Here is a 15,641-nt window from a genome sequence, read left to right on the forward strand (position 1 = left end):
TGGACCTAACTCAAGCAATTACTTGACCTCTGTATCTGCTTCCCCATCTGAAATTGGCGATGACAACTCCTGCGTGAGACTGTTGTGAGGATTATGAGTCAATATTTCCAAAATGCTTTGGAAAGCACTGGGCATGCAGTTGGTGCTGAGAATCGTGTCTGGTGTGCAGATGGTGCTTCAGAAGCACTTAGAATAGTACCTGGCACACAGATGGTGCACTCAGAGCATCAGCCATCACACACCTGGCATTCAGTAAGCACACAGGCATAAAACTGGTGCTTGGTAAGTATGTTAAAAGAAAAATAACCCACACTGCCAAGGAACACACTGGCACGTTTATATGTACACAGCGGAAAGTACAGAGTCTCAATAAGAAAATACACTCTGTGTTCAGGTGCACCCCACCACCTCCCCCTCAGTTCACCCAGGTTGAGGACAAGAGGGAAGGGGACAACCATAAATAGAGAATAGAAGGGAGGGTTAATGCTCGAAGGGGCAAACATAGGTAGGGAACACACTGCTGGAAGGAGACATGACCTCTTCTTCCCCAGGAGAAAGCAATATAGCAGCACAGGACAACAGTAGCCACGACTAAGCCTGTGGCATGTGGCATGGGGCACCTAACACAGGTAAGAGGACAGGGGTGGAACCAGGAAGGAAGAGAGCAGAGATGGCTTCCTTCCCTGTGGCAGGGCCAGGGCCCCTCAGTTTATATCCATGAACTCAAGAGTTGGCTGGGGTACCACAGGCTGGCGACGCTGGGGGGTCAGATAAGCTGGGCTGGGGTTGCAGGCGACGTGCCACATCCTGGCGTTGGTAGAAGAGGACATAGGCTGCCTTGGACTGCGAGGAGAGGACAGGAGTCAGTGTGGATTGGGGAGGAGGGTGTCGGGAGAAGGGAGGATGGAAATCACACCTCAATCTGATTCTCAGTCACAGGTGAGACGCTGTTGTCATCGAAGTAGTGCCACTGACCGCTGTCCTTGTTGCAGGCAAATGTCGTGTCTATAAGAGAGGGGAAGCTGTCCTCACCCACCCTAAGAGGCGTCCACGTTCGCTCTCTCACTCTTCCCACCCTGATGACCTCGCCACCCGTTCACACATCTGGGGACACCCACTGGGGACATCCTGACCCCCCAGCACACGGCCCTGGCACATACAGTGTCCATCCCGCAGGCCCCCGTAATGGTTGGAAACTGCGATGAGATCATATTTGTACAGCTCTGGGGCCGACTCGTTTTGTGGCTTGATGACAAACTTGGAGAAGTCCAGGTCCCTGTGGGTGGGGAGAGGGTTAACACTGCTGGCGCCCCCTTCCCCATTGCCTGCCTTCCCCCCACAGCCAGCTTCCCCGGGCCCCGGACCGGATAGGAAACTCCACAAGGGTATCCAGCTTCTCGCGGGAGAACTTGGTGTAGGAAAAGCGCTTCAGGTGGATGATGAGCGTCTCCGGCAGCATCCACAGGTCCAGCTTCTTGGTGGCCAGCTGGTGCTGCTTGCAATTGGGGCAGTACCTAGAGATGGAGCCCGAGTTGGGACACAGACACTTTCTGAGCACCTACCGCATGCTCTTTGTGCCGTGCGGCCTTCATGAGCCACGTCTCGTCCAGAGATGCTGCTCTTATTCCTAGCCTGCCTGTTACTCTAGTTTGCTCTCTTGACATGTTAAAATCCTGCCAAGTACTTACCAACTCCCCACTGTATACACTTTTGTACTGGCGTGTGTTTTTGTTTGGCTTCCGGTCTGTGAAACACTAGTCTTCTTTTAGAGCCTGCCTCTCTCACTCCAGTTTTCTCTCTTCTACTTTATTCACTGACTCACTCGCCAGGTATTTACTGAGGGTCTACTGTTGAGTCCTTTGGCACTACAAATACAAAGGTATTTCTATTCCCTTTCTGCTCCATGGAGATGCCGCTCTTATTTTTGAGACTGGTTTTGTCTTTTTTGGTTCTCTTTTTCTGTTTTGTTTATTCTGCAAGGATCTAACGAGTATCTACTGCACAGCCCACACCATTATAATCAGTGAGAAGAGACACACAGTGAACTTATAAGTCTTCCCCCTTAAGGGGTTCACTCTAACAGAAAAGACAAAAAACAATGCAAAAGGGGATCTAGGATGTGACATCAAGTGGCATTACAGAGCTAGAAAGAGGGAATGGAGGGAGCTGATGGCTGGGGGAGGAGCGGCTTTTAACAGAAGAGTAAGAGAAGGTCTCTCTGATGAGGTGACATTTGCTCAGAGACCTGAGCAAAATGGAAGTCAAATCCTGTAGATAACTAGAGGAAGAACGACCCGGGGAGAAGGCACAGCCCAGGCAAAGGCTCTGAGGTAGGAATAGCCTTGGGGTGTTGGTGGCCAGAGTGGCAGGAAGGCTTCGAGTGAGGGGGAGGGGGAAGGAGGTGTATTTAGTGGTGACGGACTGGGGGAGGTGGTCCCACCCAACTGCACCCCCAGAGGCCCTGTTCTGGTCCCTCACCAGGGGTTTTCCTTCTCCAGGGTCTCAATGGTGGTGAAGAGCTCGATGCACTCCTGCAGCCGCACCGGAGCCTTCTTCAGCACGTACCCAACGCAGTCATGCTTCACGTAGCCCTAGGTCAGGGGAATGGACAGCCAGGTATGAGGACGGGGGTTGGGGGGGATAAAAAGGAGTGGGGGTGGAAGACGCACGCCGAGTGGTTAAGAGCACAGACTTTGAAGCTAGGAATCCGAGACCCTGGGAGCTCTGCGGCCACGGCTTGGCGGAGGTGGGGGAGGGTGTGTGTGGCGCAAGGTGAAAGTGCCTCCCATCCCCAGGATCTCGTTTACCTCAGCCTCCACCTCGTCATAGTAACGCTTCTTCATCTCTGGCTCCCAGTCGATGGCAATGTACGGCTGGGCTGGGGGCGAGGGGAGGTGGTCATGGGCCCTGCTGCCAAGGAAACCCCCCTCCCACCTCCCCAACCCTGGCTCACAGCTGAAGGAGACACCATGGGTATCCTCGTTGAAGGTCGAGCGGTCGCTGGTCCCATTGGAATTCACTGTCTGCAGGGTGAAGAGGTGCTTGCGCCGTGCTCTCTGGGGCCAGTGAGATGGTCCAGGGGAGTTGTCCACAGGGGCCCGGCTCCCGCCTGCGACTCCAGAGCTGGGCCCAGCCTGCTCCGGCCCAGGGTCTTGGGAGCTGCCCCCAGCCACATGTCCAGGCTGAGGGAGGTTGTCCTTATCCTCCAGGTCTGCTGGGACAGGAGAGGATGTCAAGAGGTGGGAATGTGTGAGCCCCAGGGGGTTGAGCTGCAATACACGTCCATGTGGACCCTGTGTGGGCCAGACCGACCCCAGACCCCCTGACCCTCCCTCAGGCCATGGGACTGCTTGTACAGACCCTCATCCTTGCCGATCCTCTCCTTTCTCCTCCTCACCTTTCTCATCCCCATCATCCTCGTCATCCGAGCTGGGTCTGGTCACATAGCGTCTGCCGGCAGAGCAGAGGAAACTCTCAAGGAGGGACCCGAGGGCAGGGAGGACAGAGCCCAGAATCCTACTTTGCTTATGATGGGAAGCCACTGGTAAACCCACACACAAACAGTTCTTAAGGAGGAGCCCGGAAGGTCTCAGGAGATGCCAGAGGGACACGGGAAGAGGCGGCCTGACAATGTAGGATCTTTTGCGCCACAGTTTAGGAGCGTAGATCTTAAGTATGATAAGCCACTGGTAAACAGGCACACGATCAGCTGTAAATTTCCATCAGGGAAGGCCTCTGAGGAGCACTTGTAAGTGCAACATGAGAGAGAGGTGAAGCCAGATAGCACACTGTTGTTTGCCTTGGTAAGGACTCTGGATTTTAAGCACGATGAAAATCTATCAGGGGCTTCCCTGGTGGCACAGTGGTTAAGAATCCGCCTGCCAATGCAGAGGACACAGGTTCGAGCCCTGGTCCGGGAAGATCCCACATGCCGCAGAGCAGCTAAGCCCATGTGCCACAACTACTGAAGCCCACGCGCCTAGAGCCCGCGCTCCGCAACAGAGAAGCCACCGCAATGAGAAGCCCGTGCACCGCAACGAAGAGTAGACCCCGCTTGCCACAACTAGAGAAAGCCCACGCACAGCAAAGACGACCCAATGCAGCCAAAAATAAAAACAAACAAATAAATAGTTATTTTTTAAAAAAAGGAAAATCTATCAGTAAAAACACAAACAACCAAGCCTCTCCAAGGAAGAGACAATTAAGTACAAGATGAAGTCTGTATTTTGTCTGTCTTGTTCACCTCTGTGTATCCCCAGCACCTAGGAGAAGTGGTAGCAAAGTCAGAAATTTAGAGAAAGAAAGAAGCCTACAAGTTCCTCTCTGGCCATGTTAAGTTTGAGCTGTCTTCTGGATGCAGACGGGAGGTGGCAACTAAGCAGTTAGACACCTGGGTCTGAGTTCTGACCCCACCTCCCTGCCTGACCCCAAAGGGCAGACTCACGAGAGGCGGTACAGCAGGATGTGATACAGGGCGTCCCAGGAGAGCCGGTCCCGGGGCACCGACACCAGGAGCGGGTGCCCAAAGAGCATCAGGCCATAGTAAGAATTGTTGTAGTCCCGGGCTGGGGTGCGCTCTCGCAGGTAGATAGGAAGCACAACGTCCTCTCTGGAGTTCTCGCCAATAGCAGCCCTGCCTGACACCTCGTATCTGTGGGGGATGGACATCAGGTCACGCCTGATCAGGACACCCAAGAGGGATTCGAGGACTCTACCCAAGTTGCTCCAGCCACTCACCACTCACAGACTGAAAATATTTTTAAAAGGGTCCGAAGAGTCACCCAGGGTTCTGTATTTTACAAACTGTTGGATGATTTACACAGCCCTTTGTTTATGTGATGTTAGATAAAGTACTTCGGTGTTATCAGAGCACTGAGGGAGTTAACAAAAATTTTTTTGTGACACAGGGATCTAAAACCATTTTCTTTTTGGAAAACTAAACTGCTTGGTTTACAAAAACTTTTCTACTCATAAAGCACCTTCTGTTTTAGTTACCTGAAGATTTCAAACTTGCTCTGAATGTTCTTACATTCAGAAAGCATCTTAGTGTTCCCCATTTCAAAAATCACTTGGTTTTTGAGGCCTGCAATGTGAGTAAGGAGTGCAAATCAGCATCGGGTACATACGAGGTACTAGTTAAGTGCTGAATAAAATAAAGAAACAGGAGCCTCCCTCACATAACAAGGAGGAAAACACCCAAGGACGCCCTGTATAAGGATGTGTTGCCCCACTCACTGACAGCCCATAGCCCTCTGCCCCACTAAGGCACATGGCCGAAGCCCCGAGCCACGCAGGTGCCCTGCGAATCAGGCCGAGGAAGGGAGAGGGAAGGTGGTTAACGGAGATGGTTCCTGAGAAGCCCTCATCTCCCCTGGTCCTCTCACTCACATGAAGATATCATCTCGGTCCAAGATGCTGCTCAGAGACTCCTCCAGCTGGTAGATCTTATAGAAGCGGTGACTGAAGACATCGGCCACCATCATCTGAGAATGGGATGCGGAGAGGGAACCGGTCAGTCTGCCAGGTCTCCCCCAGGCCCTTCTGCCTCTCTCTGCCCCCCTGCCCCTGAATCCCACCCTCCTTCTATCTGCAGAGCCTCACCCTTTCTGGAGAGACACCAGTGTGTTTGGCCAGAGCCACACAGAGATCCGAGATCTTGCCTTTCTTGGGGACCACGAGCCGGTGCTGAGGGAGAAACGGTATCCACAAAAGAGCAGAAGGATGTGTGGTGAGTTAGAGAAGGAAACCTGCGGTACGGCAGAGTAATCAAACGAACTCTGACTACATGTCCCTCATTACGGCCCCTGTCCCCATTCCCCCCATACCTGCTCTGGCTTGCGGCGGGGGTCCATGGACACAAAGAAGACCTCCATGACCCTCTTGTGGGTCATAGGCAGTGGGACACTGAGGTAGCAGAAGGGGTCGAAGGTCACAGACACATTGCCACAATCAGGGCACACCACCGTGGACTTGAAGAGGCCATGGAAAGTGTCCACAATCACAGAATCGTTCCGCCGTTTGTGGTTCTGCCAGGCCTCCTGAGCAACCTCCTGTTGAGTGTCGTGGTGGGTGGTGAGGCTTGCCCAGGGCCCGGGCAAACCATGGTGTGGGGTGGATGCGCATGGGATTAAAGTTAAGGTTAGGGCCACCAGTAAAGTCCAGAGGCAGAGTTACAGCGAGGGCTATCTGGAGACTGCGTTCACTGTCGGGGCCGGGGGTTATTTGGGGCAGGAGACCAGGTGGGGGTTAACTCTGGGTTGGGCGTGAGGGCAGATGTGGCATTGGAGCCAAGGCTGGGACTGAGGTCAGGGAAGAGGAGCTTAACAGAAAATGGTGGTGTGCGGGATACTCCAGGGAGGCCAGAAAATTCCTGAGGCAGGGGCCCTACTGGTTTTAATGAGGCTCTCAGGATGGGGGTGTTCCAGGAGCGCCCACCTGATCTGGCCTCCCAGCAGCATCGCACAGTTCCACATATTCCTTCTTCTTAACACGATTGAGGTCCTCGTGAAGCCCATCCAGGAGGAATGACAGCAGCTCCTGTGAGTCATGCTGCTGGTAGCCCAGAAACTGGGATGCAAAGTGGCCGACCTTGGTCTGAGAAAATGGGCAGGGCCATCAGAGCGTGAGGGAGTTGGGGGATGGGGGCGCAGAGGAGCCGGCCAGGGCTGAGCCACACCTTGAACACGTGGGGCACGATGGAGCGGTGGTGGCCGGACCACGCCTGCTTCACCAGGTCCGCATAGGCCTCTGCGATCTCCCCCTTCATGCCCAGCGGGTTGCAGAAGTTGAGCTCCTCCAAGTAGCGGTTTTTGAGGAAGTAGTTGGTGAGCTGTGGCACATTGCTGAGGCACTGCAGAAGGCAGGGGCCAGGTGCATGAAGAGGAGAGAGAGGTAACCAAGGTGGGGACAGAGGAAAGGGAGACAGGAGGAAGGAGGAAGGGGAAAGAAAGAGACGGGGCAGGGGAGCAGGGGAGAGAAGAGAGCAGCATTTCAGGAGAAGGAAGAATGTGGTGACGAAGGAGAGAAGACAAGGGAAAGCAGGGAGCAAGTGGAAGGAAGCGGCGTTAACGTTCCAGAAAGTAACGTGGGCATGTCGAGCCAGACTGTGGGGCCCCGGCTTCCAACAGGATCCCTTGCCCTGCAGTACCCCCCTAGCTCTGTCCCCAATCTCCAACGCTCAAATCCATCCCTGCACAGTGCCAGACCTAGACCTAATGGCTCAACCTGCAGGGCCGAGTTCATGAAGCACGTGTTGCCCAGATTGGTGAGACCACAGATGCCCGGCTGGCCCTGGAAGTCCTCATCCTCCTCCGACGCGCTGCTCCTGGGACGGATGAGAAACTCTTATCAGCGGAGGACCTACTACTTGTGGGTGGAATGTGCTCTTGGGCTCAGTTGTTCTGCCTACTGTGGGATCCCACTCTGGACTGGAAACCCCAAGGGCTCACATGGCGGGCAGCTGTGCGCTGGGCCAAGTGCCATCCTTGTTTCGGGTCTCCATGATGACCACCTGGGTTGGAGGGAGAGGAGTAAAGATCAGGAAAGGCATTCATGGAGGGCCCACGGACACCTAGCCCTCACTTCCCCCAACCTGAGCACGGGTGGTGGGCCAAGAAGCCCTCCCCACCCTTACCTGCCCAGTCTTGAGAGCAGCGTCAAGCACTGTGACACGTGTGTTGCACAACCTCTCAAAAGAGCCCTCCGCGTTCTTGATCCACAGCCGTGTCTCTTCCTGGGGGCTCACCAGAAACTGCTCTTGAGCGGTGCGCAGAACTAGGTCTGTGGAGGGTGATGGAGCACATTCAAGGTCTTCCTGGGACCCTGGAGGATCCACCCATCTTGGCATCAGACTCCTTAGGTCACTGAGCTGTGACCGTGGCTGGGAATGCCAACTCATTCCGCGACCCTTAGACTCACCAACAGAATCTGTGCGGCTGAATTGAGCAGTGTGAGCTGTGTCCATATCACTGTGCTGGATGAGCAGCAGTTCTACTGGGTACACTTCAACCTTCTGGATGCTGGACAGCTCCACGACCTGGAAGGAGGGAAGGATGCACACACAGGTGTACCCACCCAACACACATATGGACACAGGAACGACAACCTTTGAGATCAGAGGAACATCCACACAGACAAACACACATGGCATAGACACATGTATGAGGCTCTGTGAGGGGAGCACACACAGGCGAGCAAATGCAGGGGATACAGCAAGATACCGTCTAATGACCTGGGAGAGGAGGAGAGGGCAGACCCAGGTGTATGGATACAGCATACGTGAACACACAGGTCTGGACCCATCCTGGGCCTATGAGGCCTTCCTCCTACGCTCCCCCCCTATAAAAGCCACCCCCCAGCACCCTCCCCACCCACTATACCTTGCGTTCAATGGGAGGCTGGCCATGCTCTAGACCATACCAGTTGACCAGGTAATGCCAAGCAGCCGCTGGGAGCAGCACATAGTCCTCACCTTCCACCAGTCCCTTCTTGAGGTGCCAGTTTACCTGGTCTGCAGGAGGGCGGGGGGAGGTGGCAGAGGAACAATCAGGGAAGGAAAGTGATGAGTCACTCTGGCTATCTCACCAATGACCTAGCACAGAAGAGGGGCTCATGATCATTTGCTGGGACAAAGATGACAAGAAGTCCAGGCTAGGCTGATGTGGGGAGGCAGAAGCCTGGTACCTTCAAAGAGCTCAGCATTGTTGATGCAACCAGGGAAGGTGCTGGGGTCCTGGTCTCCTCCCTGCACGTATACTTCCCACTGCTTGTACCAGTGCTGCTCCACGAGGAACCTGGACCAGACAGGTGACAGGGTGTCACACGGCTATCTGGGGGTTAGTGGTACCACTTCACATGGTTATTAGACTAAAAGTATCAACATGTTACAAGTCAAGATGACAAGTTTCATGAACACCTGAAATTAATACAGCACTACACGCCAACTATATTTCCGATTAAAAAAAGAAATTCTTCCCAGAATTCAACATTTAAAAAAAAATTTCGGCATCATATAAAAATAAATTAGAGCAAAATGTATTCAGTGAAATCCAGATTCGGATAGAATGCTTAACTTCTTAGGATACTAAAAGAGATTTGATTAAAAACATAAAGTGTGCTCAATAACGGCCAAAAAAGAAAAAAAGAAAAAAAAGAAAAAAGAAACAACCCATACCCATACCCATGGTGCCAGAAAACAGGAGATTTTATTATGGAATAAACAATCATTCACTTGTATTAGTCTGTGGGGTAACACAGTCAAATTAGGTTCAAAATAACTGTTATTTGCAGCTAATGTTGTAAGACTTCAGCCATTTGTTAAATGTGCAGTGTTTGTAAAGGATACAAAAATCTTCAGCTAAGAAATGGATTGTTAAATTCTGAAAACCCGCTCAGAAATCAAAAAGAATTTCAACTGCTAAAAGAATCATAAAGTTTTCCTTCGAAAACTGTATACTGTCATCTTTAAAATAATTTTTTATTTAGGATTTATTTTGGCTTTAGAGTAAATTTCTAAGTGTATGGTGACTAGCTCACTCTTTGTGTAAAACTGTGGTGAAAAACATATAAAATTTACCACCTGAACCACCTTTTAGTGCAGTTTGACCTGTTCTCTTTTAAAGGAGACTTTTATATGCACTACTAGGATAAACATTTAGGACTGTTGAAATCTGCCTTTGTAAAATGTCATGAGAAATTCTGAAGTCTGCAAAATACTTGACATATAATAAGTGCTAAATGAACATTAGCGGTTACTGTTCCGATCCCAGGGCTTAGACAAAAAAGTTCATGTACATAATCCTCGCTCTCCCCTCCAACCCCAACACAAACTGCTCTGCTATGGAATTTTCTTCTTCTTTTTTTTTTTTTGGCTGCGCCCACCCGTGGCATGCAAGATCTTAGTTCCCAGACCAGGGATGGAACCTTGCCCGCTGCAGTGGAAGCGCGGAGTCTTAATCACTGGACCGCCAGGGAAGTCCCTGCTATGGAATTTTTGACACATAAAAGGCTGTCCCAAGTATTTAACAGCCTCAAATAAACACTTTTTTAAAAAAATTACAAAACTGATGAAAAATACGTAACAGTTTTCCAGCGATTTAACTCTATAAATTGGATTCCTTAAAATGGCAACTTTTCTTTTTGTTTAAAAAAGGATCAGAAAGGTAGGGGGATGGAGAGATAGAAAAACCCTGGAATAGTCACATGTTGCCCAAACAGGCAAACTTTTCTGTGGGTTGTTTTTTATTCAGTTATTTATTTTGGGGGTTGCAGTGACCCCCCCCCACCAGACACCGTACTTCATTCATGCCAGGGACACACACCCTCCCCACCCCGGTGGCTCAAGCCACAGACACTTCCCATCACGGACCTTACCCTCTGCCACTTGCACCTTCACCTCCCCTTCAAGGTTTTAATTGCCTGCATTGATGGTCTATGAGGTTAATTTACTCAGTAAAGCTAGTTTATTGTTAATGGGACCTTCGAAGCAAAAGGAGCCATAGCTCAATGGATTTTTTTAAAAGCAGATTTTTAAGGAAGATTAACATTAAAATCACTTTTTAGAGTGGTAAGCAAAATCCCCAGACCTGGCTACAACCTGGATTTCTAAAGCTGTCATAGAAGACTGAAGTTTTACATAAATTTTCACGAAGTATCACTACCATGGTTTTTCAATTCAAAGACACAAAAACTTTTTTAACATCTCTGAATTGGGATGGCTCATAATCTGTCAGCTCAGGTGGCAGTCATGACAGAGTTGTCATTGTCTAATGAAAAAGCACCCACATTGTTACATTTACTCCTACACTTCAATTTTTTTTGGTTGCTACTGTAAATGGTATCTTTTAAATTTTAACTTTCTAATTTCTTGTTGCTAGTATACAGAAACAAAATGGATCTTCCTAAAGTCACTTATGTTTGTGTTTCCTCAAATTTGTTAAAATGATATGAAATATGTGCTTACGGAAAGAAATTACTAAAAATATTGTCTGTCTTCTAGATTTCTCGTGTCTGGAGAAAATATTGGTTATTCTGGTTAATCATTACACTAGGTATAATAATTACAGAGAAATAGAAATATGGATATAAACTAAGAGATGGTTTCCTACTTGTTTTATTAAAAGGTTGTTAGCTTATTCAGATGGTAAATGTGTTATTACATTGTTCTAAATTTATTATTTATATATCTGTGTAAGCCTACATACATAAATAAGAAGGCAGGCATATAAATAAATCCTTTCTGTAAACTGTTACATGAATAATGTACCAAAGGAGAAAAATTAGAATTTGGGCCTTTTTCTGTAAAATGACTACATTAATTTATGCCCAGATTGGAAGTTCCTTTTTCTGTCACCAAATTACTGTTAACTCTTGGTACCTTCTGACACCTCCTTAGCTCATTTTTTAAAAAGAATTCTTGCTTTAAAAAAAAGTTAAGCTCCTAATAATCTTTGTTATTTATCACTGTGTTTTACGAGGTTGACTATAAATATTTCTTGTCTTTACTTCAATTTATATCTTGTTAAAAACAACTACTCTTCCTTTGTCTTTCACAAATCCAGGCCAAAGTCAGAATAACAACACTGTTAAGATGTTCTTTTCTGTCTAAACTATCTCTGGGAGATACCACAAAGATCTACTCCTTTGCCCTATAAAAGGAATGACAATAGCATCATTAGGTTTATCCAAAATTCCCCCAATTTTAACTAACTTGAAAATTTCAGAAAAGCTTTCATTTTTCAAACTTGATATTTTTAAAAATGACAAACCCAAAAGAAAGTTTACCTTCCTAGATTGGTTACTGTTAATTATATATAATTAGATATACTAATATAAATATCTTTCAATAACTGCACACTTTTCAAGCTAAAAAGCATACTCATGTTCAAGCAACAAAGACTAGTACAGTAACTGTCTACCAAAAGATCCCCCCTCCAGGACGCTAGACTCACAAACCCCTTTCCCTTTTTGGTTTACAAAAAGTCTGAACAGGTACTAGGGGTGCCGACTCAATTACAGGGGAACTGTCAGAGGCCTATTGTTTATTTCAGTCTTTCATTAGATCCAGTGGCCAAAGCATATTTACCTTGTGTAAGAGCTATAGCAGCAACCGCCAACCAAACGTGTGAAAATTTCAGTCGGTTTAGTTCTAGGGTCTTCATTAAAGGTAACGGTTCCCCGTCTGTGCAGACTTCTCCATTGACAGATAACCCTCAACATTTCTAGGCTAGTCTCTTAAGCTCCAGTGAGACGTTGCTTCCCCTTCACACATCACAGTCGATTCTGCAACACTGAACCCAGCCACCCACCTTCCTTAACCTGAACAAAGAGAACCTCATGCTTGCTTACCTCTATTAGGAAACTATCCACACCCTGCACAGACCTAGAGACTCCTTCAGCTATCCCAGATTTAATTGTTTTAGATGGTTCATCCTCGAAAATTTGCCAAGGAGGCTAAACTATCACAGATTTGAATTTTCTCTTAAAATTTAAGCTTCTCCTAGAAATTAAATCAGTTTAGATGGCCAAATTAATTAAATGCCCCCACCCAGATCTGCCAGCTGACAAAAGATAGAAGGTGCAAATATTAATATGGATATTAGGTATATGATTTGGGGTTAGTCCATGACTTTGAAATGCTTTATAAGCACACATTTCCTGACCACTGCAGCAAACCCCTATAAAATAGACAGCAAATTAAAGAATCTTGAGGTGCTCTGCTCTAGATAAGCATTAAAAAAATGGAGCTAAGGAAAAATGCTGCATGATATTATCCACAAAAGCAGAGATGAACTGGCTTCAATACTGAACCAACATCGATGGGATAAATTTTTTTTATTGACAGAGCATAATTTTTTATTCACATGACATAAAATTAACCATTTAAAAAGTGAACAATTCAATGGCATTTAGTACATTCAGCGTTGTGCAACCACAACCTCTATCTACTTCCAAAACATTTTCAACACCCCAAGAGGAAACCTGGTACTGGTGGTATAATTTTAAAGGGTATTGTCACAAGGCTGTAAAGGTAGGATGGGGCAGAAACCGAAGTCGTCCCCCCCCTGTCCTTCTGAACACCTCCAAATGGGCTATAAAAATGTTCCTGTTATTGTTGTTTATTCTCAGGATGGACTGAGGTTTTGCCTTGCTGGAGAGCTATAGTGTAATGGTAAAACAAACTGCTCAGTTCTATATTTCCGATTTGGGGAATCTCAACTTGTCTCTCCAGTAACAGGAATATATAATTCGCTAGTACTGTGATTAAAACCTCACTCCTAAAGGCTCTCAGGTGAGAGCATGCTTGAGGCGTTCGAGGAACAGCAAGAGTCCAATATGGCCGGATGGGGAAAGGGAGGGGGAAGGAAATCAGAAGAGCATGGGAGAAGATCAGAGCCAGGGACCAGCCTCGCAATCCTAAAGCCTTGCAAGTCATTGTAAGAATTTTAGCATTTACATTGAATAAAACAGGAAGACTGTTAAAACATTTTGAGGAAAGGACCGACATAAATTATTTTTGAAAAGAATTACTGTGTACGGAAAGAGGAAAATAGTACCTGCACAGTGGAGAAACACAGCAGATACCTTCACCAAGTGATCAAGGCTAACGTCACCAATGACGTCATGTGGAGTACCCACCTGACATGACGCACAGGGCACACCATGTACATCCAGCGTGATTTCATATATATCCTCAATAAAATGAAAGCTTAGACCACAAATACTATTTAGGGATGCATACAATGGTGGGGAAACGTTAACGAAATTAAAAATTCAGGGTAATAACTTCCCGTGGCAGGGAGGGGGATCTTCATCTGGGAGGGGCACAGAAGGATTTCTTAAGGTAACGGTCTGAATCTTAACCTAGGTGGTTAATTCACAAATTTTTTATTATTCCTTAAAGTTTTTACTTTGAAATAGACTCAGAAAAATCGCAAAAATAATACAAAGAATTCCCGTGTGCCCTTCATCCAGATTCTCCAAATTTAAAATTTTACCCATTTGCTCAATTATTTCTTTAAATACGTTTTTATATATGCCATTCTTTCAACGATTTCAGAGTAAGCTTGCTTACACGATGGTTTTTTACCCCTAAATATTTCGGCATGTATTTCCTAAAAACAAAGATATTCTCTTTCATACTCACAATACAATTATCAAAAGCAAGAAATTAGCAGTACTAATAGCTAATCTTCAGACCTTAGTAAAATTTTACCAATTTCCCCATTCATATCTTTTACAGTAAAAGAGAAAATTCATTTTATGAGAAAAAACTGATTTTTAAATAATTTATTTTTTCTGCTCCGGGATCCAACCCAGGATCACACTTTGCATTTAGTTATCATGACTCGTTAAATCCCGTTAATTTCTTCAGTCTGGAACAGTTCTTCATCCTTTGTCTCTCACGACCTTGAAATTTTTGAAGAGCACAGGCCGTTTATTTTTATAGTGTCCATCAACCTGGGCTACGTAAACGTTTCATATAATCTTTACAGGTCTTACGTATTTCACAACTTAAAAAACGAGATGCAACTCGGCGAGAAATAAAATGAACCCAGGAACAGTACATTTCAAGCACTGGTTAGCAAAGAAATCAATTAAACAAGCCGATTTATCAAGATACGCATTGACATTTTAAAAAGCTATTTGTTCCTGATTACAAAAACAAAGCAGTACTAAAACAGAAAACAAATGTAACATCGAAGGCCCCTCCCGTGCCAATCACCTGCACTTTCTCCCGTCCTGGGAAGAAGGGCTCGGCCAGAGGCAAAAACCTCGCCGCGTCACAAACTTTGCTCATTCGCAGGCGCCATTTTCTGCTTCACAAGGCACCACCTCCCCTCTGCAGTCTTTCCTCGGCCCCAGGACACGCCCCTCGGCCTACGTCACAAGCCTCGTTCCCAGGCTCCAGCTCCCTCCATCACGCAGGCTCCGACTCCCCCTCCCCAACCCCAGCCTTTTGGCTCCGATTTCGCTCTCCCGCCTGACATCACCCGCCTCGCCTCCGTTGTCAGGGGCGGCGGAGCACCGCGGGCCGCCCCCAAATGCTACGTTACGTCGCGCAGACCACGCGGCCCCGCTCTGTTGCTGAGACAGCCTCCTTCCCAGGTTTTCAGTTCCACAACGCGAGCCTGACCCGCCGCCGTGGCCCTTTCTTCTCAAGATCCGCCCCCCTGAATGTAAATTGATACAACCACTATGGAGAACTGTATGGAGGGTCCTTAAAAAACTAAAAATGGAACTACCATACAACCCAGCAATCCCACTACTGGGCATATACCCAGAGAAAGCCATAATTCAAAAAAGCACATGCACCCCAATGTTCACTGCAGCTCTACTTACAATAGCCAGGACATGGAAGCAACCTAAGTGCCTATCGACAGATGAATGGATAAAGAAGATGTGGCACATATATACAATGGATTATTACTCAGCCATAAAAAGAAATGAAACTGAGTTATTTGTAGTGAGGTGGATGGACCTAGAGTCTGTCATACAGAGTGAAGTGAGAAGGAGAAAAACAAATACCGTATGCTAACACATATATATGGAATCTAAAAAACAAACAAACAAAAAATAAAAATAAAAAAATAAAAAACAAACAAACAAAATGGTCATGAAGAACCTAGGGGCAAGACGGGAAT

General features: G+C 47.3%; 1 protein-coding gene across 1 annotated transcript in view; it reads right to left on the reverse strand.

Annotated features, from left to right (window-relative positions):
- Nucleotides 1–313: 313 nt before the first annotated feature.
- Nucleotides 314–15,641, reverse strand: part of USP11 (ubiquitin specific peptidase 11) — a 16,528-nt gene continuing 1,200 nt past the window's right edge. Inside the window, 21 exon segments of the mRNA XM_007104177.4 lie at nt 314–734; nt 736–843; nt 917–1,005; nt 1,161–1,276; nt 1,365–1,514; nt 2,479–2,591; nt 2,808–2,878; nt 2,969–3,211; nt 3,398–3,450; nt 4,445–4,651; nt 5,389–5,483; nt 5,602–5,685; nt 5,826–6,050; nt 6,436–6,594; nt 6,677–6,850; nt 7,225–7,324; nt 7,449–7,510; nt 7,634–7,779; nt 7,918–8,035; nt 8,379–8,509; nt 8,683–8,792. Coding sequence (XP_007104239.1) covers nt 705–734; nt 736–843; nt 917–1,005; nt 1,161–1,276; nt 1,365–1,514; nt 2,479–2,591; nt 2,808–2,878; nt 2,969–3,211; nt 3,398–3,450; nt 4,445–4,651; nt 5,389–5,483; nt 5,602–5,685; nt 5,826–6,050; nt 6,436–6,594; nt 6,677–6,850; nt 7,225–7,324; nt 7,449–7,510; nt 7,634–7,779; nt 7,918–8,035; nt 8,379–8,509; nt 8,683–8,792 — 2,584 coding nt within the window. The 3' untranslated portion in view covers nt 314–704.

Source organism: Physeter macrocephalus, chromosome 21, assembly GCF_002837175.3.
Source record: "Physeter macrocephalus isolate SW-GA chromosome 21, ASM283717v5, whole genome shotgun sequence".
Classification (NCBI taxonomy): domain Eukaryota; kingdom Metazoa; phylum Chordata; class Mammalia; order Artiodactyla; family Physeteridae; genus Physeter; species Physeter macrocephalus.